Genomic DNA, 24,108 nt, shown 5'->3' with positions numbered 1-24,108 from the left:
CATGAGGGGAGGAATGGCTGCCTTGGCCTCTCCCTTTTCCAGGCTTATCCTGGATGTGGGGGGATAGCCACGGGGGCCAAGAGCACAGGGAGTGGCAGCTTCCTTGGGGCCACACCAGGCAGTGAATGGGGCTCAGCTGTCCGGGCAGAAGGGCCTGACTGGGGACCCGCCCTCCCTTGTACGGCAGGTGCCAGTGGACACCACGGGGTCAGGGGCTTTACAGGGGCTCTGTGTAACGAACTCAGGACGAAAGGAGGGGACCCGCTGGCCCAGGGAGCCCCTGCTCTCTGAGCCTGCTTCCCAAGAGGTCAGGACGCAGGGCAGCGGGGCCCGGGCACACGAGCCTTCACTCCAGCAGCTGGGCTCCTGCTTTTATTGGTCTGCGCGCAGGCCCGGGGCCGCTCCTACGGCAGTTCGGGGTATGGCCACTCCCGCGACTGGAAGTAGTCCTTCAGGTCTGGGAGGCTGACCGGGGGGAAGTAGGGCCCGAGCCTCCTGCGGACCCACCACTTGCCTGCAGCGGCGTGCCGGCCCCCCGGGCGGCTGAACTTGTACCTGTAGTGCTCTCCCCGGACCCACCTGTGAGGGGAGACCCCAGGTCAGGCGGCCTGTCCCGCTGCCTGCCGAGTGGCCACTCCAAGGAGTGGCACACAGACCCGGCCCAGGGACCGCAGGGGCCCAGGTGACATCTGCAGAAGGGCCCTCAGGCCCGGAGCCCACAGGCCCTGCGGACTGGCCATGGCTGGGGGGGCTCCCAGCACAGGGGACCTGCACCCGCACGTTGCAGGGGTTCCAAGCTAGCTGCGGGTGCCTCTGGAGGAGGGGCCTGAGAGGCTGCAGTGCACAGGGGTCCCGTGCAGGAGGGGGGACCTACCTGGGGGGCGCCCTGTTCTCGAAAGGGTTGAGGGCCAGTAGGGACAGTGCCGTTGCGTCGTTGGCCAGGAGCTTGCCTGCCAGGTGCAGGATCCACTCGTGGTGCTCGTAGGTCTGGGCGAGAAGGGAGAGGGCGCGGGCTCCGGGAAGAGCTGGGGACGCAGGGAGCCCTCTGGGGGAGGCAACCCAGCCGTGGGCCCAGGGCCCTCAGCTCCCCGCCTGCGCCCCCTCAGGTGTGGTAGGGGTCAGCCCTCCCGGCAGGTGGGCCCATGCCCGCGCCTGCCCTGGCTCACTGGGCAGGTGTCTGTGGACGGCCCCTCTTGGCGGGAGGGGGGGAGTCCTGCGGCGGTCCCCTTCTGGGGGGGCGAAGTGGTGGCCTCTCAGTGTTGGCACCTGCCAGCCCTGGGGGTCGCACGTGAGCGACCGTCTGCACAGGCAGACGGGACAGGGACAGCCCTACCAGGCCTGTCCTGCCATCGCTGATAGTGACACCGTGGCCCTCTGCGTCCACAGACCCTTAATGGAGGCGGTCCAGGCGATGCGGAGACCCCACCTGGGAGGGGCCCTGCTGCCCAGAGGCAGGGCCTGTGCTTGCAGGAACACCAAGGGAAAGACCCAGAAGGAAGATGTGCGCAGTGGGGTGGTCATGTGAGGCAGCGATCGCACCCCACCGGCCACACTTCGGGCGTCCTCACTGTGGGGCCTGCAGCCTTGGGAACCCAGCCGGTGGGGAGGACAGCAGAGGCCTTACCTGGAAGGCTGCGAACCACATGAGCCAGTCCAGGCGGTAGTGGTAGGGGGAGATGAGGCACAGCCGCCGCCCTGGGTCACCGGGCTTGCACTTGAACTCATAGTCCTCCCACACGGCATCCGGCATGCTGGCGTTGAGGCTGGCCGTGCCCTGCAGGATGACCTCTGTGCGCTCCTTGGTGATGCTGTGGGGAGACCAAGGAGGGGGCTGTGGCACATGGAGGGTCGGGGGGCTCCCTCAGGGCCCTGGGTCCCGCGTGTGCGCACAGGGGATGGGGCAAGGAGCTGCCGTGCCTGTACCTTCCGAAGGCGCCATACGTGTTGACGATCCTGAGAGGGTTGAAGGACGTGTTCATGACCTGCGTGGGACTCAGCAGGTTGACGACCACGGGGACACTGAGCCAGGCCACTAGGATGCCCAGGGCCACATGCACCGCCCGCCGTACCATGCAGCCTGGTGGGGGGCAGAGAGGGGGACGGTGGGCTGAGCTCTGCTCCGGGGCTCAGACCCTCGGCGGCCCCTTGCTCCCAAGCTGTGACTCTGGCTAGTGGCTCTGCTGTCCACTCACCGTATCTCGGGGGGGGCCGGAGCCCTCGGGCGGCCTCCTCCTGCAGCTTCAGGACTCGGTCCTTGAGGCCACCGGGCCCGGAGGGAAACAAGAACCCTAAGGTGGCGTCATCGAAGCAGGCCACGCTGGGCACCATGGTCAGCCAGTTCAGGAAGCTCAGGTTCCCGCTGATGATGAGGACCGCCTGGAGGGGATGGGGCAGTGTCTGAGCCTAGGCCCACAGTGGACTCTGGAGGACGTGGCGGCTGCCGTGCTGGTGTGGGGGGACGTCTGGAGGGCCAGGCCCCGTGCGTGCCCACGCCTCAGCTGATCGGAGGCGGTTCTTACTAGAGCCCTGGTGTGCCCCAACCTGTGGACCTTGGTTCCAGCCTCTGGGGCTGCCCGACGCCCACCCACAGACCTGGGAGCCGGCGGCTTTGTGCGGCCTGGGGCTGGAGTTTGAGTGTGGGGCCGTCGTGCTGGTGACTGTCCGCGGGTATCCTCAGTCCTGCGGGAGGTAGACGAGGCTCTCGCTGCTCCCCCAGAAGTCAGGATGAGGGCCCCTGTTTGGCCGCCCTACTCTCCACATCTAGCAGCCCCGAGCCATGTCCTCAGTGACTGTGTGTGAGGCTGGCCTGGACCTGGGCACATGCTGGGACGGGCGTGGCTGACCTTCCCTTCCACGCGGCTTCGTGGAGCCCGACCTCCTCCACTTTCTGGGCACCGTGAGCTGGGGCAGGCCACCATCCCTCAGAGGCCTGGAGCAGCCCTGGCTCGTGCCGCCGAAGCGTCGGGGGTGACACAGGGTCTAGATGACATCCAGCGGGCCTCCCCCGTGTCCCAGTCCCACTGGGCTCATCTGAGGACTTGGTAATAACCGGGTGGCAGCAGCGTCCCCATGGGGCTCACCCTAGAGACGACTTAGCCTCTTGGTCTTAAGAACCAAGGTCGCAAAGCCTCTGGCCGGAGTGCGACGGCCGGGGCTGTCCTGCGTGCTCAGCCCCTTGCCCGGTGAGCTGCTGGCCGGCGGGGACTGCACCTGAAGCCACCTTGCACTGGGACTTCTGGAGCGTCCTTCTAGCAGCTGCATGTGTTGCAGGTTGCTTAGTGACTTAAAAATAACATCTTTGGCCTGATGATGACACCGTCGTTGGGTACTGGAGGGCGATGAGGGGACACTGTGCGCCCAGCCAGCCCTCCGAGGCCGCGGCTGCTGAGGGGGCCCCTGGGAAGGAGGCGTCTGGGTGGGAGCAGGCGGCCCCACGGCGGCATGGGCTCAGGAGCCCATCGGGAGCAGTGTGTCCCTGGCCACTTGGCATTCTCTGCTCCTTAGTCTCCCGGACACACGTGGGAGGTCGCGCGCTTCTGAAGCACCCAGTGCAAAGGCTTTTCCCAGATGCTGACTCTTGTGCAAACCACCATAGAATCCCGAAGCTTCCATCCCAGACAGCTACCAACCCCCACCCTACGACCTGTGAACTGACCACTGCCGCCTGTCACTCTGCCTGTTCCTGAACTCGGTGGGCTCTGTGGCTTGTGTGCTCGCCCCTGCCTCTGGGACCGCGCGTAGCTGGCTGGGGGCCCTGTGCACCTACTGGCCCAGCTGTGGTCCGTACGAGGCGCGTGGCCAGTGACAGCATCTCCAGGAGAGGAGTCTGCTTTTCACGAGGTTCTGAGTTACCCATGTCTCGAGCTTCACGACCGTGCTGTGCCCACGTTCTGGGCAGTGCTGGCTTCCTCTGGGCTTCCGAGGATGACGACGTACCCCAGCTGTGATGTGCCGCTGTGAATCCGCTTTCTGTGCGCTGTGAGGCCGAGGGCTCTTCCTCACGTGGACTCGGGTGTGGGGCTGCAGCAGAGTCTCTGCAGGTTCCAGAACTGTCCCAGGGGTGAGTCCTGGGAAGGGTAGAGGCGGCCCCAGGCTGGGGCAGGAGAGGAAGCCGTTAACGGCAATCACTAGCCGCCACCTGCCGCCCCAAGAGCAGTGAAGATGGGAGGGGGACCTGGTGAGCTGGGCAGTGGCCAGACATGCTTCCATGGCGACTGCGAAAAATGGTGAGACCAGAACACCGCACAGTCGCCCCAGAGGCTGGAGGAGAAGGGCCAGAGTTCATCCACATGCATGACCGAACGGACATTATTTCTGCAACAAGCGTGACCTTCAGAAGCCCACGGCCATCCACCAAGCAGAGCAGGCCATCCCCTCGCGCGGGCGACTGGACAGGTGTGGTCTGGCGTGGGCGGGGGTGTCGAGATCGGGCTTCCCGGCAGCCGGGCTCCCACTCATCCTCTCCGGTGGGCCTGTCAGTATTGGGCGCTGGTCTGCCTCAGCTGTCCCCTGCAGGAGGCGACCCACGGCCAACCACTGGCCCTGCGTCTCAGCCGGGTCCTAATCCCGGCCATCAGGGACGAATGTGAGGTCCCAGACGCCAGCCTAATGAGGGTCTGGCAGGAGGAGCCGTGCTTTCGATGGGTCGTGTCAGTTTTATGGATTACGACGGCATTTTACGAGGTGTGACCTGAGATGTGTGGATTCACGGCTCTCCCAGGATTAATTTGGAAACCCAGCGTTTTTGGTTCTGAGCCCCCAAATCGATGATTTCTCATTCTTCACTGTCTGCAACACTAACAGCCCTGGGCCGCAGTCTCTCCCCCAGGTGGGGCCCTGGGGCTCCTGCCCGAGCCGCCTGTGTGCCACATCCCTGTGCCTCCTCCCCGGGGGCCTGACTTCCCAGCTCGTCTTCCCGGGCCGGCGGCCCCTCACACTCCTCTCAGCTCCCCAGTCTCTCCTTGCTGCATGAGCAAGAGACCAGGCAGGCAGGTGTCCCCAAAGCTCGGCTCTGCCTCCTCCTCTCAGGAGTCTGGGCTGCTCTGGCCGAGTCTGCAGGTCTCTGCATGCTCACGGAAACGTCCTGTTTGTCTGGGTCCCCGTCAAGATGCCGACCACTGGCGGTCTCCGTGCAGCTCTCTGCGGCCACAGGGGAAGGTGGCGGCTGCAGCTCCCTCCACTGCTCTGTATGGCCTGAGGGCTTCTGAGATGGTGACCTTGCCTCCGTCCCCCATGGCCCGAAGCCCGTGCTTGTGCCGGGTGGGGTGCCAGGCAGGTGGGGACCCTCACACCTGCCCCTCAAAGTCCCTGTTGAGCTGCTGGCCATCAGCAACCCCCTCAAGCCACGAGGGGCCTGTCTGGGCAAACCCTCACGGCAACCCTCAGACCGCCCGGACACATGGCCACCATCACCAGTAATAGGCCCGGCAGCCGCGTGGCCAGGGGCCAACCTCTCCAGGCGCGACGAGCCCAGCCGGCAGCCACTCTGAGACACGGCGTCACCCCCTGTCCCCTTGCGGCCATGCTGAGAGCCCATAGCAACCCAGGCCCAAAGCCGCCTGTGGGACCGGACGCTCCTGCGGAGCGCTCCCTGCCCGTGCTCCCGTGTGTTGCAGCGAGCCCCGGAAGGACCCAGCTCAGAGCAGATGGGACTGCTGCGCCAGAAGGTACCGCCGCGCCGGAAGGTGTGTCTGAGAAACGCTGAGGGGAGGGCAGACCCGCCGACCAGCCCCAGGGGCTTCCCGACAGCCCTTATACAGGATGCCCCAGCAGAGTGACCTGCCAGCTCATAGGGTCCCTCGTGTCCTGGGATGAAGTCGATGTTAAGACCATGTAAACATTTAGACTGAAACACGGAAGGCGCGGGGCCAGTCGCCCGTGGATGCCGGGCCTCGGATGTGAGTGGGAGGACGGCGCAGGGGGTGTCCTGTGGCATTGCAGGGCTGCCCTCGTGCGGGGTCGCCCACTCCCCCCTCTGGAACAAAGCCCGGCTTGGAGCGCAGGTGGTCACGTGGTGTGGGCACAGCAGGTGTCGTCTGGAGAGAGAGCAGCACGCAACCGTGGGGTCTGGCTCCCCCGAGAACGGAGCAGAGCCCCGGGGCCCTGTCCGCCCAGGCACTGGGCCTCCCTGAGTTCCATGTGCAAACCCCCAGCAGTGAGGACGGGGACAGAGGAGAGTCCAGGGAGCCTGTCCGAGGCACCCTGTTTCCTCCAGCATCTCCGTCCTGTCTGTGTCCCTGGAACCATCTGATCCCACACTCGGGCACACCCTTCCTGCCACTTCTGCGGAGAAGAGCCCAGCAGGCATGAACTTGGGAGTTTCTGAAGACTCCCACAGAGCCATCGGTCGCTGGCGGGCCACCACTGACCATGCCCTTTCGTCCTTGATAAGTGGAGAGAGCCCCTGCGTCCCAAAGCCACGACCCTTCTGTGCCATCACTCAGTGGCTCTCCAGGAACAGTCTGACTCTGCATCCAAGGTGACTGGCTTCTCAAGGCTCAAGGGCTTGGAAGGAGGGAAGCAGTGCTGCAGCCGGATGGGGGACAGGGCTGGTGACGCTTGAGCCCAGGCAGCCACACAGATCCATGCCAGCTTCTGCTCTCCCTAGAGGCATTTAGCGGGCCTCGGACCAGGGAAGGAACCCTTGAAGGGCAGAGCTTGATGCCGGGGAGGTCAAGGCGGCGGGCTGGCGCTGTGCCAGAAGGAGGCACGCAGGCCAGTAGGCGCAGGGACGGCCAGGGTGCCCTCGCGTCTGCCAGCCACAGGGTCCCAGGCACGTGGAAGTACCCAGAGAACATGGTGGAGACCTAGGGGAAAGCCAGGCACATAGCAAAGACCCCACCAGGCCCAGCCCCGAGGAAGGCTAAGCCAGCCCTGCCTCGGAGGCTCCGTCAGACCCGCCCGGTACCATGAGCCAGACCTGTGAGTAGGAGAGTTGCTTGGCAGGGCGGGATTCGGCACAGAGAAGGACACGGCGTCCGCACCCTCACCCACGGCCCATGGCAGCTGGCGTCCCGTCGGGGCCTGAGGACCCACGAGCCAAGGAGAAGGGCTCAGGAGAATAGATGGGAGGCGGGAGGAAACCTGGAACTTGTGGATAAGCGTGTCCGAGCAGCCTCTACGAGACGCTGTCACAAGCAGGAGAAATGCGCCAAGTGTGAAAAGAACCACACACCCTCCGAGAGCGGCCACGGGCCTGCCAGCAACGGAGCGGCTCCCACCCAGACATGAGGTGAGTGGGCACGGGGACGGCAGGGCCCGGAGGCGAGGCGCCCTCTGAGCCGCAGCACGGACTGTGACGGGACCGGATGCCCGACAGACACACCAGGTGCCACGGGAAGGGAGGATGGCAGAGAAAGTACCGAGAGATCATGTCCCAGAATTCTGATTGAGGACAGTGACGAACAGATCAGAGATAACCTACGACACCACCAGCGGGATGAGGGGCAGAGTCACACGGTGAGCACGGGGGAGTGTGGCGGGGCCCTGCACAGACGGCACAGCCGTGCTGCAAGAATGCGGTCAGGCTCTGAACCGCAGTGGTAAAAGTGTCAGGAGGGTGGGGACTGGAGGACAGTGGCCGGCGGCCTCTCCGCATGGACTTCGGGCTGTGTGCAGGGGCACAGGTCAAGAACAGCCCATCTGCGCGTGAATAACTTCTGGACGTCTTACAGCGTAGGCGTCCCAGGGGACACACGTGCTCATGGGCAACTTTTTGTGTCCTGGGACCCCAGCTCTGGGCGTGTGGCTCAGGAGTCGGGGGAGGCACCTCCCTCTGGCTGTTGCCCTGGTGATGACCCTCACCATGACCCATTCCTGACTCCGACCAAAGTCACAGAGGGTAGAAGGAGCAGGACATGATGGGAGGCGGAGGCGGGTCTCTCTGCTCCAACCAGGAGCCTCTGGCCTCTGAGTACCTGGTCCCACTAGGGAGGGTGCCCACTCCTGTCCCTCACAGATGCTGCCCCTGCCAGGGTCCCTCCCTGACTCGAGGCTTAATGTCACAAGGCGGGGGGCGTCTGGGCCCAGGCGGTTCAGCTCTTGAGTCTCACGTGCACCTCTCCAAGTGGACAGCGGCCCTGTGGCCTCGCAGAACCCTCCGGAACAGCTGTGTAAACCAAGCGTAGGAGGAGAGGAGCATGTCCACATCCTCAGCCCTCCCCCGGAGGAATGAGCGGAAACAACCGATCTGGAGGTTTCCCTCGGACTGTTGGGCACAGGAGAAGCGTGGCCTGTCAGGACTGAGCATAACCCCCCCACTCTGTACACTGCTCCCCCCAGTGACCGGCCCCTGGCACAGCGCGGGGATTCCTCAGAATTAAGCTGCGGCCGCAAGGCTGTGCCCACACCGGAGCCCCAGACTGCCTGGGATGGCAGCAGACCAGCTGTCTGGCCATCCTCTCTGCTCCAGAGAGCTGGGCAACGCACTGGACCCTGGAGAGCCACAGTGATACCGTGGCTCTGGCAAGGACTCCTGGGATGTGCCTGGACCAGGGGATCCCCAGGTCTCTGGGGGAAAGAAGGCAAGCTCCTGAGCTGGTCTTCTGGAATAACGTCCAGAGCTGCGGGCCAGCAAAGTCCAGCTTGGGCCCCGCCCTGCACTCCTGGGGCGCCCGCTGTCCACTGTTACCCACCCGGGCAGCTGCCCCCAGGGCCGGGTCAGGGCCCAACCCCGAGGCTGCTCCTGGCTGAGCCATCCACGCTTGAGCCCTGAGCCCCTCCACATGCTGTGGGGACACTGGTGGCCTGGGCTGGGGTTCGGACTTGCCGCTGAGCCGGGTCCAGCTAACCAGTTGCCGGCCTGGAGCAGGAATCCTGCCACATACTCTGTGGACAAGGGCACTCAGAGGGTCCCAGGTCGGAGAGCTGAGTCTGCCCCAGGGTAGCAGACCTCCTTCACTTACTCTTTCAAGTGACAGGACAACTGGCTTCTCCTTGGTACTCGTCACAGCCGGCCGTCAGGTTTTGGGGAGAGAAAGCGGGAGGTGGACACTGCTTCCCCCAGGCCCAGGCAGGTTTAGAGATTGGAGAGGGTCCCTAGCAGTCCGCAGCCAAGGTGGACGGGGGCTAGTGAATACCCCCTAGTCCCCTCCCCAGGCAGTTGTCTGTCACCATGGTGACCCCAAAGCCACGCAGAGCCCCACTCCCAGCTGTGCAGGGCTGGATCGTCTGAGTTGCCTTGGAATTGGGACAGCAGGGGAGGGTCCGGCACGAGGTGGTGCCCACACTGGCGGACCCCATCAGGGGCGCTTGAGCCAGCCCGGAGTCGCCTTCTGCTGGCTTGGGACTGTGGGAGCACAGGGCTCAGGGTGGGTGCGGCAGGCGTGCGGCCCTTGCGCCCCCACCTACCGGCAGGTGGCCCTTACCTGGGGGGGCGTGCAGGGCTCACCAGCCCAGCCGCAGCGCTGCCCTTGAGCCCAGTCTGGTTGGCTGATGTGTGAACTGTGGCGCCCGGACCGCAGAGGGTTGCTCCGCGGTGGAAGTGAGCACTTCAGCTGGGAGAACAAGGACCCCCGAGCGTGTGCTGCTAAGTGAGGGGACGTCTGGAGAGCGAGTGTCCCGGACGCCTGCAGCCACGGGATGCCCTGGAGAAGGCTGAGTGTCAGGGGCTGCCCTGGGCTTGAGGCGGGGAGGGGTCTGGGAGCACAGAAGGCTGTCAGGGTGGTGGAGGGACTCTGACTGACAGTTCAACGGACACCTATCACTAGATGTGTCCGAACCCAGAGGATGCACAGTGCCCGTGACCCTGCAGCGAACTTGTAATCCCGCTGGTGGTCAGGTGTCCGTCTGGGCTCCTGAGTCGACGTGTCACGTGGCATGGATAGGGGGTCCTCTACCGCCGTGTCACGTGACGGTGACATTGGGACCATCCACGCTCTGTGCTGTCTTTCTGCAGATCCGTGACCGTCCACAACAAGAATGTTACTCCAACAGAGGTTGAAGCACGGGGGATGATAGCAGGTGGCAGGCCCGGGCCTGAGCTCTTGGGTGGCCGCGGCAGCCGCATGGGGGTGAAATCTGGGCGTGGAGTCGTGCAGGGAGCACGTCACCCGCGGGAAGCACGTGTGTAACCACTGAGTCAGAAGACGGATGCTGAGAATAATGAAAGGAAGACGAGGGAACACAAAGATGTGAAAGTCCAAAGATGCCGGCTGGGACGGCTGCTCTGACGTGCGGCCCATCCCAAGGACAACAGTCTGCTGCTAAGTCTGCCTTCAGAAGAAATGGGCGTGGCCCAGCCGCCAGCCCCAGGGGCCGAGTCCCCATCCCCCCACAGCCCTGCCTCTGTCCTGCTTGCCGGGAGCACAGCCAGGTAGGTCACCGCCACCGCTGCACGACGGCCACGCGTGGTGCACACTCACGCTGGCCAGGCAGCCCCCAGGACGCATCCCAGTGTGCAGGGTGACCGAAGAGGCGTTCGTCCTGGGAGGTGAACCGTGATGGACCACGTTGGCCGCTTGGGAGCGTGAAGTGACCTCCTCACAGCAGGTGCAGAGAGAACCACGTGTTTAATTCAGTGACTAAAAATAGCCCAAGGAAACCACAAACTGACGGGACTTGGGGAAGGGTGGCCCACACCGGCATTCCCTGCTGGGGCCCTCGAGAGCACGCAGGAGCCCGGCGCTGCCTGCCCAAGCACTGGGACGGGGGCAGGGCCCGGACCGCCCAAGCCGCAGGAAGCAGTCGCGGGGAGCTCGACTTGCCGGTGTGCCGCCACTCCAGGAACTGCCACGGGGCGAGCACACGGTTATCCGGGACTGGCCGGCGCAGAGACTAGCACGCGTGACGATGGCTGCGTCCGTGGTATTGGCATGCTTGGGTAGCACAAAGGAAGATGTTGTAGTTAAAGATGGCATTTACAGTGTCAAAAAGCAAGGTGCCTCGTATAAACACACCCCGGTGTGGACCAGAGCTCCTGTGCCCATCATAGCCGCTGCGGGGACCAGCCTTGTGGTCGAGGACCCGAAGGCAGTCCCGTGACACTGCCGGTGTTTCCTGCACGCCGCCGCCCGCTGTCAGGCCCTTGGCCACACAATAGGACAAAGGTGGACACGTGGCACAGGGAGGAGGTGAAGCGAGGGGTTCGGGGCTGGAGGGCAGGGGACGGTAAGACCCCAGGACACGCACTTAGTGTATGTCACGGCGCATTTACGAGAAGTGGGCATCCCTACGCCCGTGTCATTGCAACCGTAGCAAGAAACTGCAAAATGCCGCAGACCTAGCGATTTCGGGGAAGGCGCCCCCACCCTGAATGCCTGCTTAACCCTGTGCGTTTGCTTCTGTGTTGCGCTTGGCTGTTCCTGGAAACTGGCAACAGGACATGGTTCATGCCTTTCTACGTCTACCCCCAAGCGCATTCAGATTTTGGAGCGCATGCGCTCCCTTGCGGCCTCCTGAGTATGGGGTCCGTCTGCACAACTCGCTGCTCTAGTTACGACAGTGGTACCACGGGAGTCACGCCCGCCTGGACACAGGCCTCCCTTCACACCCCCCGCCCCCAGCCTTACCTGTTACCACAAAGACTTGGAAACACCCGGAAATTCCACGATGGAACAACAGATCAGCCAACTACGGGACACAGGGAGGGGCAAAGCCCGAGGGGGAGGGCCCTCCCCAGCCCAAGGCCCTTGGCTCTCCCTGTGGGCAGGCGAGGTGGGGCACGCACTTCCCAGAACGCTCACGCCCATGCCCTTCCCAGAACGCTCATGCCCATGCCCTTCCCTGCGAGCTGTCCCCCGGCAAGGACAGCAGCTATGACAGAGCAGTCGGAATCCCAGTTTTGGACACTCCGTCTCCAAAGCTAAAGATGACCTCCAGGTCGGCTGCCTGAATTTAAATTACAAGGAAACGGGAGACCTGGGTGGCTCAGTTGTTAGGTGTCTGCATTCTGCTCGGGTCATGATCCCCGGGGTCATGGGATCGAGTCCCATGTCAGGCTCCCAGCTCAGCTCTGCTTCTGCCTCTTTCCTTCCCACCGTTTGTGTTCCTCTCTCACTGTCTCTGTCAAATAAATAAATTACAAGGAATTTACAAGTCCCAACGGAGTTCTTCTTGGGAATCAATGATCAGATGCCCCAGTTGAGGGAAAGGAGAGGCCCAGAGAGTAGAGGCCCCAGACGGCGGCAGTGGAAGCACTGCTCAGGGGGCGCGGGCTTGGTGCCACGGGCACTGAGGCCGACGGCTGGGGGGAGGCAGGGCGGCAGGCGAGGGCTCAGGACCATGGTCCACGTGGACATAACATAGCACCAGCCTCTACCTTGGAGCCTGACTGACGAGGGCTGGACGGCTCACCCAGGAGAGGGATGACCCTGTGGGACGATGCCCCTAGAACCCACCACAGATGGCTTCCCGGACGCAAGGGAGGAGCACGTCCCAGGCCACCTGCCTGTCCTTCCAGTGACAGTTACAGGAATGACGCAGGTGGGGGCTCACCTGGAACAGGATCTGTAAGACCCCGTGGAGGGTGCACATTCGCCGTCCGAGGAAGAGGAAGAAAGGCACCACGAGCTCGAGGAAGTGGTTGCTGAGGGTCTCGAAGCGGTGGACCCACCATGGGGACTGGTGCAGGAAGTAGGCCATAGGGTTGGGCACTGGCTGTGTCTGGGGGAAGAAGGAGACCCGTGAGCCAAGCCTGGAGCTCCACCCCGCAGGGGACCTCTGCACACCCCCACCATGCCGCCTGGCCCTGCCCACTCTGTGCCCACTGGCTGTCCTAGGAGAGCGTCCTGGCTGGGAAAGGCTCAGGGGAGACCAGTCCCATGGACCTTCCTCCGGCAGCTCAGATGCCTGTGGCCAAGATACCAGACCTAGAACCAAGTGTCTCAGCTTTAGGGTGTGAATCATGGGCGCCCTCCCCCTGCCTGGTCTCCTTTAATTCTGACGCGGGCCCCGGAGGCCACCCTGAGTGTCCTGGGGACCCAGAAGCAAAGGGATGGGCACTAGGGGAACCCAGGTTTCAGGTCCGTGCTCACATGTGGGAATTTCCGCTTGGAGGCCGGTGGAAGCTGGGGGTTCCGGCCGTGTGTGTGTTCCTGGGAACAGCCCCCGAGCATGTGTGAGGGGGCGGGGGGGAGTGTCCCGGGAGGCCTGTATGTTGACTCAGCCGTGGTGCTGGCCGCCCCAGGACCCAGCTGACAGGCCCTGTACCTCTGACCGCAGTGGCCCAGTCTTCCCCCAGAGCCCTGGCAGCAGCCGAGGCTGGGAGCCTCCCACCCAAGCCCGATGCCCGGGTGGGTACACGCAGCCATCCGTGAGGAGACCACCACCCAGAGCGCTCTGGTTCCAGGAGCCGCGTGTGGCCCGGCTCACCCGCCACCCCCACCCGGGTCTGGAACCCAGGGCGTCCAAAAGCAGGTGTAGGGGAGCCCAGCCCAGGTCAGTGGCCTTGTTCCTCTTCTCGCCACTATGGCTCTGAGCATAAGCCCCTCATGTGCCCCATTCTCCCTCCTGGGACTTCTCTCCACGCCTGCCCATCGTGGCCATGACGTCGCCATCTGAGTGAGGGGAATGTCGGGGTCGCAGAGACAACGGGCAACGGCGGTTGGGCTGACCTGGTTCCAGTTTTGAAACTCCAACATGGTTCTGGTACAAAACGATGTCTACTCGTCACGGGTGTGCAGCCCCTGCCGTTGCCCCTGGAGGCCTGTGCTGGCCCCACCCGGCTCCCCAGCTCGGCCCAGCTGCAGGCTCTCCTACCCCTACCCTGGGCGTGTGTCCCCCCTCCCCTCCGGACACAAGGAGGTGCCTGTGCCACGGGTCCAGGTGTGCCAGCCCGGTGCTGCCCTCGGGGCACGGAGCCTCCTGCCAGGACACGTGGGGCGGCGGGATCAGGTAAGAGGCTGCGGGAAAAAGTCGCGTGAACGGCAGCCCTCGGCTGACTGCCCCTGCCCACCACTCAGGGCCGGAGATGACCCCAGGAAGGACGGCCACCAGGGAAGGGCCACTGTCCCATCCAGTTCGTTCCCTTGCTAACTTTTCATTCGGACACAATTTCTGACTTGGAGAAAAGTCAGAAGAGGAAAGAAAACCCCCGAATGGCACACTTCGCGCCCATGCTCTCCCGCTTCCCACCACAGGAGCGGCGGTGGGTGGGCGGCTGGGCCCCGCGGCACCAGAGTGTTGAAGGGTGAGCGCTCCCGTGGCTTGGCAAGCACAACCACGACGGGCCGTTGCGCCCATGGGCCTAGCTGGTGTGAGGGCGGCCCCAGGCCATGTGGCCTGTAGTCCTGCACCTCGCCAGCCTCTCATTGGAACGTCAGGACACAGACAAGCCCATGTGCCCCGTGTCCCTCAGGGCGGGTCTGGGGCACATGCTCTCAGCAGGAGGCCCGCAGGGGTGACAGGGCTGTCCCGGCGGACCCAGGGTGGCATGGTGCTTTGTGCCGGGACTTCTGGGTTGAGGGGTGTCCGTCGGGTCCCACCTGGCACGGTGAGGCAGACAGAAGCAGCCTCCTGTGTTCCAGCATCCTGGGACGTTTTTCGCCAGAATCTGGGGTTCCCTTGGCCACTGAGTGGTGACTTCCGGGGCCAGTGTTCCTTCTGCCTCTGTGAGCTGGCTTTCCACCGCAAGGTCAAGTGTGCCTCCAGCCTGTTTATCAGTGCTCACGTGGCCACGTGGGCTTTCTTCACAGCCACTTCTGACGTGTCCACAGCCCTTCCAGAGACTCCCTACTTTCTGGCCCTAAAGATGCCCCAGGGTCATCAGAACCCCTTGCTGCTGCTGCCCCCCGGTGCCTCTCTTCTCCCCAAGGAGCCCTGGTCCCCATTAGGGCAGGCTGGGAGCCGGCACCCAGCCTGTGCGTGCTGTCTCTGGGCTCCTCCGTGGGCGCAAGTAGAGAAAAACGCAAGTGACAGTGTCTCTACTGCCGCACCCACGCCATCTCGCTCACAGGGCTGTGCGTCCCACCGCGTTCCGAGCAGATTTCTGCCGCACAGGGAGGCAGACCGGTCTCTTCTCATCTACCCCAGGGGCTCTTGGCCACCGACACCTGTTCCCACCTGTGAGCATGGGGGGCCCACCTGCCACGAGGCCTCTGAACCCTGTCTGCTCCCTCCTGAGGCTTCTGCCACACCGAGTCCCCAGCAACCACGGAACGACGTGTGGCTGATACTTGGTAGATGGGCACATGGCGGCCACTGCTCGTGGGTGGGTAAGTGCAGCGCGTGTCCCTGTGACGCGGCCTTCCCGTTCATTGTCCCACAGGGTCTCCAGACAGGCGGCCGCATGTGCTCTGCCCTCCAATGCGGACGGCCCACGGATGGCCGAAAAGGACAAAGGTCTTGGTGCCCGTTCTGCGGAGTCTTCAGCTGGCGCGCTTCTGAAAAGCACTTGAGACACATGACTGTCGAGGCCACCGTGGTGATAGGGTGCACACATGAGGGAACGAGCACAGATGCAGGGAGAAGATGTGTTTCCCTTTGCTTTCGGAGCAGTCACCGCCCCAGAAGTGCATGTACCACGGGGTCACTTCCGCGTCTCTGGAAGTGTGGGGCCGCCTGCACCCAAGGAGGGCCCTAGTGACGGCCGGCTTTCTAGGACTCCTCCAGGATGGCAGGCCTGGCTGAGGGTAGGATGCGTGTATAAAGAAAAAGAAACACAACTCGCCGTGCTTGCTTGGAGCCTGGGGAGGGAAGCCATGCTCCTCGCTGAATCCGGGAGAAACTGCCAGAGGCCCCCACCTGCGACACTTCCTCCCCACGGAGGGCACCCGGCTGTGGTGCGGGTGGCGACAGGGCAGAGTGCACGACTTGGCTTCAGCATTTGCCAGAAGAGATACACTGTCCGGGGCAGGGAGTGAGGCTGAGCGGCCCCTGAGGCCTCTGGGCACTGGCCCCACCTTTGGGCAGCAAGGCTCTGTCCACCAGGGTGGGCTCACTGCGTCCTCTGCAGGCTGGCCCCTGGGACCAGAGATGAGGAGGGGACCCGGCAGTGCACCTGCTTCAGCCTCTGGGTCTTGCCTGTAGCGGCGGGAGCCCAGACGGAGAGCACTGCAGAGGCAGGTCAGGGTTCGGAGAAGGGCTCCTGCCCAAACGTATCCTCTCTGTGGGGCAGCGACTGCCAGTTCTGGTCAGCACATGCCTAGGGAGTGCCGAGAAGCCATGCTCAGCAGAAGTGTCCCTGCCACCACAGCAGGGAGCAGCTGCACAGCTGGGGGAGCAGTGGGGCCGGGGTCGGCAGGTGTGAGCTCAGAGCAGCCGGGCCCCACCGCGCTGCGGAAATGCCAGCTGATGCCTGGGGACGGACGCTAGCCGCGGCATGGAATTCCTTCCAGGGATGCTCTGTCTTCCAGTGCCTGCACTGCCCGTGCAGGGACTGGGCTCCTCTTGTGGGTTTACGGTCTGCTGGGCAGGGGGTGTCGGCTCTACCTGCCCTCTCTGCAGGGCCGGGGAGGGTCCCAAGGCCTTCCTGCTCCTGCAAGCCCAGGACAGTTTTATTTTTGTTTGTACTGAAGCTGGGAAAAACCCCACTGTGTCATAGAATCTGGCTGTAAACCCTGGAAACGGCGTCTGGAACATCACACCCCATAAAGCGGGGGAAGGGGTGCCCAGTGCTGCCTCTGGCAGGAAGCTCAGCCACGCTCACCCTTGTGGCCAAGTGGCTCAAGTGCTGCACAGCCTGGATGTTGGCGGCTGGCCAGCCCTGACCCCAGGAACACTTTACAGCTGGTTCCCTTAAGAAGAGACACTTTTAAAAAAGAAAAACACGAAGGGTGATAAAAACAGTTGTAGGGTTTGGGGAAAGCAACGTTCCTTCATGCTTGTTCCAACACCTTCCCTTCCAAGCCTCAGTGGTGAGTCCGAAAGAGACAGAAATGGCTTTTTCAGCCATTTTCCCATTTCGGGGATAGTAAATTACGTGTTTGAGGCTTCAGTCAGGAAGGGTATATGTGTAATTTTTGTCTGAAGAACAAATTTCTGAAAATCGTCAAGCCACCTGCATTCTGTTCCGTCAGAAGACTGAGTCACAAGCCCTCCGCCGCAGGACCCCTGCCCCTTGTTGAGCCCAGGACTGAGGTGTCCACAGAAAGGCCACTGGGAATTCTTAGTCCCCATATGTTTGCGGGGTGGGGGGCCTCCCCCGTATACCAGAGGCATCCGCCTGCTGGTGGCCCCCGGACGGCAGGAGGGGGGACTGCTGGCATCTGGCCGGTGAGGGTCTCAGGATAAAACCCGGAGATGGACGCTGTTTGTACACAGCTGCCGGCCGGCTCCCCACGGGCCTCGGGACGGGTGGGGCCCCAGATGTCAGGGCTGAAGGCTCCGTCCCGAGTGAGAGGCCAAGGCAGAGCCAGCGGTGGCTGCCGACCCCACCTACCCAAGGCCCACCCAAGATGTAGGAGGAGGAGCGAGCTATGAATGTGATAGGGTGCCCCAGGGCCCATGGGACAGGAGCAGTCACAGTGCTGTGGGGCAGTACTGGACACCAGGGTGAGCTGCGGTGGCACCCCAAGAGCTGCCACCGACCACCCCGCTTTGTGGGGGCTCTTCCTGCCCGATGGTGGGGAGAGGCCGGGTCCCACCCTTGTCTTCGAGGGACGGGTGTGGTCTGCCCCCCGTGCTGTACCTGTAGCACACCGCCCAGGCAGGCAGGAGAGAGGCCTTCAGAGTGGAGCCCGCCGGCAGCGAGCCCACGCGTGAGCAACATGAAGGGCGTCCGGCAGGCAGTGGGGGGACGGCGGGCTGGGTCCAGTCGGCGCGAAGCAGCAGCCCTGGAAGTGGCAAGTCCGTGGAAGAACATAGGAGCACCGCGACACGCGGTTTCTGGGACGGGAACTGTGTGACCACAGCCACGGGGGGCTGGGAGGGAGAGTGAGAGAGCATCACGGCTACAGCCCTGCCGGTCCCCAGGGCTCACGGGAGCAGCATGTCACTCACAGGTACGCGGTGACACACCTGAGACGTGCTGTGAACCCTGACGTTCCCGCTCGTGAGCCAAGGGAAGCCAAGGAGCCGTGGTGAGAATGGAGTGACCCGAGAGAAGCCGCGGGCGATGTGGGAGGACAGACAGGAGAAGGAGCCAGCAACGGTGTCGGAAACCAGGTCGAAGCGCAGCTTGGTGCGGGCGGCCCAAACGCACTGCGAGGCAGAACCCGGGGCTGCCAGGGCGGCTGATCGTGACCTCAGAATCCTGGGATCGAGCCCCATGGCTGGCTCCCTGCTCCGCTGCCCCTCCCCCTGCCTGTGCGCCCTCTTGCCCACACTCTAATAAAATCTTAAAAAAAAAAAAAGGCTGAATTTGTCATACCCCCAAGACAAGACCCAGCACAGCGGCCTGTGAGACGCACACTTTGGAGGCGAGGGCACACGGGGGCGGCTGTCAGACCTCGGAAGCACCGAGACCAGGGACAGAAGATGGTTTCTTAAGGCCACTGGGGATCACCAGGAGGCCCCAGGGCACCGACACTTAGGTGCCTTGTACCAGAGTGTCTAGACCCACCGCGTGGGCAGCAGACACCATAGCTGGGGCCCACGCGCCCACAGTTGCTGCTGCACGTTTTGGGCCCTTCTCAACTGTACTAGGACAAGCGGACAGCGGGGAGGAGACCGGGAGGCACCGAGCCCGCAGCCCAACTTTGGGAGCAGTCACGCGACACGGGACATTCCTGTGGTCGGCTCAAAGGCAGTGCTCCCTGAGGCCACGCTCTGGGCCACGACACAGGTCTGAGTGGACACACGCTGTCTCTGAAAATGATGAACTAAATCAGAAAGGAGTAACCGAAAACACGTGCAAAGCGCCCACCTGTTTGGGTACTCAGTCACGCCGATGGAGCAGCCTACCTGAGCACACGCTCTAGTATACGGGCCACGAATCTGATCACAACCTCAGGGTTGTTACTCAAGTGGGGGAAACCAAGTCAAGCCGTGAGGTCGCTTCCTTAGGAGCATGTGAGCCAGTGTGGCTGTGGGAGGGCGGGCAGCACAGGTCTGTACGAAGAGCAGGAGTGACATGGACCTGGGCTCAAGTCTAGTACTTGCAGCAGCAACCGTCACTGACCCTGATGCTCTGTCCCTGCATCTCATGGACTTGGCCTTGGTCTGGCGGGGCTTGCCCTTCCCGGTGACCCCAGGGCGTGGGCTGCACCAGGAGCACACACCAGACTGCATTTGCCTCCTGGCCCCAGCGCTGACCCACCCAGTCCCCAGGACACACACAAAAATATACTCTTCCTATAACATCAGTAAAACCGCCGGGGCACAGCACAGAGGCCCAGGGCCTCCCCCCCACCCACCGGAGATAACCGAGTCACGGCTTCCGCCAAGTGAACATTCATAGCTTTCATGGTAACTTCAACCTTGATTCAAATTACTTCCAGGTTACCAGACCCTCCCCCAGTTACGGGACAAAACAGCTGTAACCGTGTTCCGGGGTCAGACTCACCAGCCCGAGAGACATATGGAAGCCTCCGGTGCTGGGGCTGGTTTGGGAACTCTAGAGGAAGGTTCCGCTGTGCTTGGTGGGGGCCGTGGCTCAGCAGCCCCAGCTGTGCCCTCGGCTGCACCCAAGGCCACGGGCATAGCACACAGGGCGTTGGCTCTGGAACCAAGGGAGGGACTCACGGGCCCTTGGGCAGGAGGGGAGGGGAGTTTGGTGGGACGGGGCGAGATCTCCAGTCTGATCTCCCCGCCAAACACACCCCTGCAGGATGTCCCTGCTGCCAGGCTGGGTCACAGGTGACATGGCCGCAGATGCACCCAGGACTCGGGAGGCAGCAGCTCTGACACACCAAGGACTGAAAAGCCACAGGAGGAGTGGGGCGGTCCCAGCAGCGTTTACAGGATAGCTGCTGCGTCGCCGTGAGTGGGAGACAGAGCAAGTGTCCCATCTGACAGGTGGCGCTCTAGGCACCCATGTTTTTGTGGCCGACAAGGGGCAGAGGACACCGTGACAGGCATTCGCTGTGTCCACGGACGAGTGGATGAGGTCGCTCTGACCCAAGCGCCCTCGTGTTAATTCATTCACGGGGAGACACGGTCCCAGCCCCCCACAAACATGTGAGCGGGCAGCAGGAACAGGAATGTCTGGAGGAGCTTGGACCTGGGTGGGGTCCCAGGGAGTGGGGGGCAGGGATGACAACTGCCTAAAGCTGGGGGTCGAGGTGGGGGAGAGGGCCATAGGTCTCTGAGGACAGCAGGACTTGCACCTCCTCCCATGTCCATGTGCCCTGATTTGGGGGGAAGGACATGTGGCAGAGCAGCTCCCCACTATGCACTCCTGTTGGAGGCATGTCCCCGATGCCAGGAGCAGGGGGTACCTGGGCAGGACCACACGCAGCGGTGGAGGGACCAATGCCCACAGCCAGAATGGACCCCTGGACCACAGCCGTGGGGGCCAGGAGCCCCCCCGCCAGCCCAGCACACAGGACGTCCTACAAGCGCCCGTGTGACCTGCCTGTGTCCTGACAAGAGAGCAAACAGGAGGGGCCTCCATGAACTGAGCTGTGGCCTCCGAGAGGCTTGTGCCTGCGGTATGGGGGCCGGTGCCCCTGGACCGGGCAGGCAGGGACAGGGAGCTGGGTCCACGGCCGCCATGCAGCTCACCTCATAGTGGAAGTCCATGCAGGTGAGGTCCCGCCAGCACTGGTCCCCCCGGATCTTGATCAGGCCCTGCCAAGGCAAGACACAAAAGCGTGAGCCACTCCCGAGGCTGCCAGCGGTCCTAGGGAGCGTGCAAACTGGCCGCAGGTGCAACCCAGGAGGCCTCAGGGGAGCGGCAGGAGGGCGTCTCCTGCCTGAGATGCGCAACAGGAGAGACATAAGTGGCCGCAGCAACAGCACAGCCAGGCCCTCGATGGCCAAGTCCAACATGCACGTGACGCGTCCAGCTACCAGCTTCCTCGGGTGAACGTGGTGACTTCTGTGCTTTCCTGAAACTCCGGTTCTCTGAGCACCATCACACTTTGGAGGCTTTGAAAGCGGACAGGAAAGCAAAGCTACAGCTGGACGGATGCCAGAAGCCGAGGAGCCAGGAAAGGGGGCTGCATGTCTCAGGAGGGCAGCGAGCGACTCAGAAGCTCGGGGCCTGCAGATCCCCTCCCGGCAGCCCGAGGCTCACTTCCGCGCAGCATGCAGGGAAAACGGGTGCCTGACCTGAGTGTCCAGGGAACGGCTCTGCCGCTCTGGAGGAGGGTCTCCTGAATGGTCTGTGGCCGAGGTCCCCAGCACCGTGCCTGCTCCCCACTTCCTCTCGGGAACTCAAGGCTCCCTTCCTAAGTCAGAGGCCATCCCCTCCAGCACTGGAAGCTCCACTGGGGAGCCTAGACATGGACTCGTGGTTCCAAGGAGGCGAGGAGGTACGCGGCCCGTGAAACCAGTGTGGGATGCAGCTGGGCTCTCTCGTGATGCCGGTTTTTACAGCTGCTGCTGCTCTGGCCGAGGCCCAGCTTCACCCGCCCGCCCCGTCAGCAGACTCCCCTGCAGAGGCCCATCGCGGCATGGGAGCGGGCCTGCCTTGGTTGGGGTGGCGTGGGCAGAGAAGAGGCGCTGGGCTCCTCAGCAGGAGGGTGGGCAGCCACGGAGAAGCAGGATGGGCTGGAGGAGCGCGGAGCAGACACGGACGCGCCAGGCAGCGGGGGTGAGCGACGCCTAAGACTGGCGCCTCCAGAGCAGAGAAGACCAGGAAAGGCCATGGTGGACGATGCCCAGGGGCGCCGGGGCCACCATGTCAGTGTGGTTCGGGGAGGGACAGAGCTGGCCAGGGCTGAGGCTGGGAGGACAGCCACCAGGAGGGATGACTGCGGGAGCCTCAGCTCTGCCTTCTCATGGGCGCCCCGTGACCATGGGCTTTAGTCCCGTGGGCAGCACAGCCTCGTGGCAATGCCAAGCTGAGTGGACGCAGACCTGGGTACTGGCCCTGCCGCTGACATGTAAAATGGGACCTCGACGCAGGGAAGGACCCTGGGGTGGTGAGGGCTCTTAGCGGGAACAGGACGGTCCTGTGTCAGCCCTGTGGCCATCCAGGCAGAAGGACCACCCAGGAGTTGGGATGCGGAGCCCACAGGATGTGTTGCGGGGCAACACGGGTGTTGAGTGGGGAGTGGCATGGACACAGCAACACTCAAAGAGGCAGGGACAAGATGTGACAAGAAGTCCCAGGGACATGTGGCAGCCCCTGGGGCCTCCGAAGCCTGAGAAATGACGCTCTGGCCACGCACAGAAGCTCGGCAGGAGCTCAACATGCTGCCAACGGCCGGATCACAAACCTATGTCCCAGAGCTCCGAGAACCCCAGCGTCCCGAGCCCTGACCACCGGCTGCTAGGACCAGGTCGTGCATTCGCTGTGCTCAGCACCCCCGGCCAGCTGGCCCCTCGGGGGTGCCCTTGTGCCCCCTCACCCAGCTGTAGCCACCAGGCACCTGGGTGGTGCTATTTGGAGACTGGAGTCCTGTCCTTCCAGGAACTGGGTTTGCTTGGGCATAGCAATGCGGGAGACACAGCCCCTGGGTGCCCCTCTGTGGGACACGCAGGAAGACCTGCACGCCTGCAGTCCAGACCCAAGTGCGTCCTCCCCCCCGCCCCCCCAGGGCGGGAGAGCAGCTGCTGTCACGCGACAGCCCCGTGAGCGGGTCTCCGCTCCCCGCACCCCTCGGAATCCAAGAGTGGGTTTCTTTAGAGACTCGAACCAGGCAGAGAAGAAAAAAACAAAATAATTAAAATGTCATTCAAGTTCTAAGCTGATACGAGACACTTAAAGATCTGAGACATTCTTCCGGGAGCGGAGAGTAATTATATTCCTCCCCATCCGCTGACTTCTCCCTGTAGTGCACATGTCAGATTTTCCACGGATTTTTCCTTCCTGAGTGAGCGTCAAAGGAACAAAGACTTCTGTCAGCCTTTTTCAGCCCAAAATTAGTTCTGAAAAAATGGCTCAGACAAGCCAGTACCAGGCCAGACCCAGAGAGAGCCACGTGACCACAGCTGTCCACGCCTGCTCTCTGGGGAAGGGAGGGTGCGAGGTGCTGGAACATTCCAGGCCTGCCGGGGCAGCCTCAGGCCTGGTGCAGTGAGGGGGAGGCAGGAGCACAAAGGCAGCTGCCCAGGGAAGTGGACAGGCCTCTCCAGATGTTCACGGGTCTGAGGACATGCTTCTGACACCCCTATTTGGACACAGGCAGCCCAAGGCCTTGGCGCAGGAAGGACCTCTGTTTCCTTGTGCTGCCAGGCCTGTGGGGGCACCAGGCGCAGGGAGCTGTCTGCAGCAGCCCCATCCTGAGAGCGCACGGCATCCTGCTCTCCCACGGGCAGCCCTGCTTCCTCCCTCTGCAAACAGGGGGGCTGGGCCACGCTGGGGCTTCTCCCCTCCGAGTTCCAGAAGGCTCGATGACCCTGGACTGCACACAGTAATGGGGTCATGGGCTGAGAAGGATACGCCACTCTTCCTGCGGGCAGGCCTGGCCGTCTGGGACGCCACTCGGGCTTCCCGCTATCCCTCTCCTCTGGGGGCTGCGCAGGCGTGTGGGGGCCTCTACGTCTTGGGTGTACGTGAGGGTGAGGGTCACGAGCTGTTGCTCTGCACTGGGGTCACAGGACCGCTTGGGCTCCTCTCGGGACCGAGCCATCCCACCGCGCCCCGCCCCTTCAGTCTCCTGCCGTGGCAGGTGCTGCCGGCATTCTCCCGGCCCGGGGATAGCAGTGCAGGAGCCGCCCCGGGGTCCAGCGTGCAGGGCGGAGTCAGCACGGCCGGCAGGTGCCGGGAAAACAGTGTTGTGTGTGTGGGGGTGACTCACGGTGCCGTGTCGTCTCCTCCCACCCCGGCCCGTGAGGGGCTGCCTGCAGCAGCTGGGAGCACTGCAGGCGCTCAGGAGCCACGAGGCCTCGCTGCCCATCTAGGCCCAGGCTGTTCGGAGGCAGACAGCAGCTGAGGTACCGAGCGTGCGGCCATGAGTGGGGTCTGAAGCTGAGGCCAGAGGTCACAGCGCTGCCGACTGTTCTTTCCAGAACCACCCCCCGAGCACCCCCGAGCGGGGGTGTGGTCCGGCCTCCCGGCCCCTCGCTCTGCTGTCTGCACGAACGTGATGAAGCAGGTTGGAGGACGTGCTCTCCTCTCAGAGCGGGGATCCCAGGACGGGAGGGCAAGGACCCGGTGACAGCCACGCGGGGCTCGCCTTCATG

General features: G+C 63.5%; 1 protein-coding gene and 1 long non-coding RNA gene across 9 annotated transcripts in view; one reads left to right on the top strand and one right to left on the bottom strand.

Moving 5' to 3' along the window:
• The window catches only part of LOC309854513, a 52,997-nt gene extending 42,830 nt beyond the window's left edge, over positions 1-10,167 (top strand). Inside the window, exon 3 of the long non-coding RNA XR_014306271.1 lies at positions 9,896-10,167. This is a non-coding gene — a long non-coding RNA (uncharacterized lncRNA). The remainder of the gene's footprint in view (positions 1-9,895) is intronic.
• Positions 1-24,108, bottom strand: part of LMF1 (lipase maturation factor 1) — an 85,705-nt gene that overhangs the window by 3,554 nt on the left and 58,043 nt on the right. For 4 of the 8 annotated variants that reach the window (XM_082713683.1, XM_082713686.1, XM_082713685.1 and 1 more), the window contains 7 exons: positions 20,539-20,604; positions 12,433-12,600; positions 2,193-2,376; positions 1,924-2,077; positions 1,625-1,808; positions 875-987; positions 360-579 (listed from right to left, as the gene is read on the bottom strand). In XM_082713683.1, coding sequence (XP_082569809.1) covers positions 405-579; positions 875-987; positions 1,625-1,808; positions 1,924-2,077; positions 2,193-2,376; positions 12,433-12,600; positions 20,539-20,604 — 1,044 coding nt within the window. In that variant the 3' untranslated portion in view covers positions 360-404. Of the gene's footprint in view, positions 1-359; positions 580-874; positions 988-1,624; positions 1,809-1,923; positions 2,078-2,192; positions 2,377-12,432; positions 12,601-20,538; positions 20,645-24,108 lie in introns of those variants that run through there. The other 4 variants (XM_082713689.1, XM_082713688.1, XM_082713682.1 and 1 more) reach the window with 4 other exon arrangements.

The sequence above is a fragment of the Mustela nivalis genome, assembly GCF_964662115.1.
Source record: "Mustela nivalis genome assembly, chromosome: 19".
NCBI classification, from domain to species: domain Eukaryota; kingdom Metazoa; phylum Chordata; class Mammalia; order Carnivora; family Mustelidae; genus Mustela; species Mustela nivalis.
Note: the sequence above shows the minus strand (reverse complement) of the source record. Positions and strands in the feature narration are given on the sequence as shown.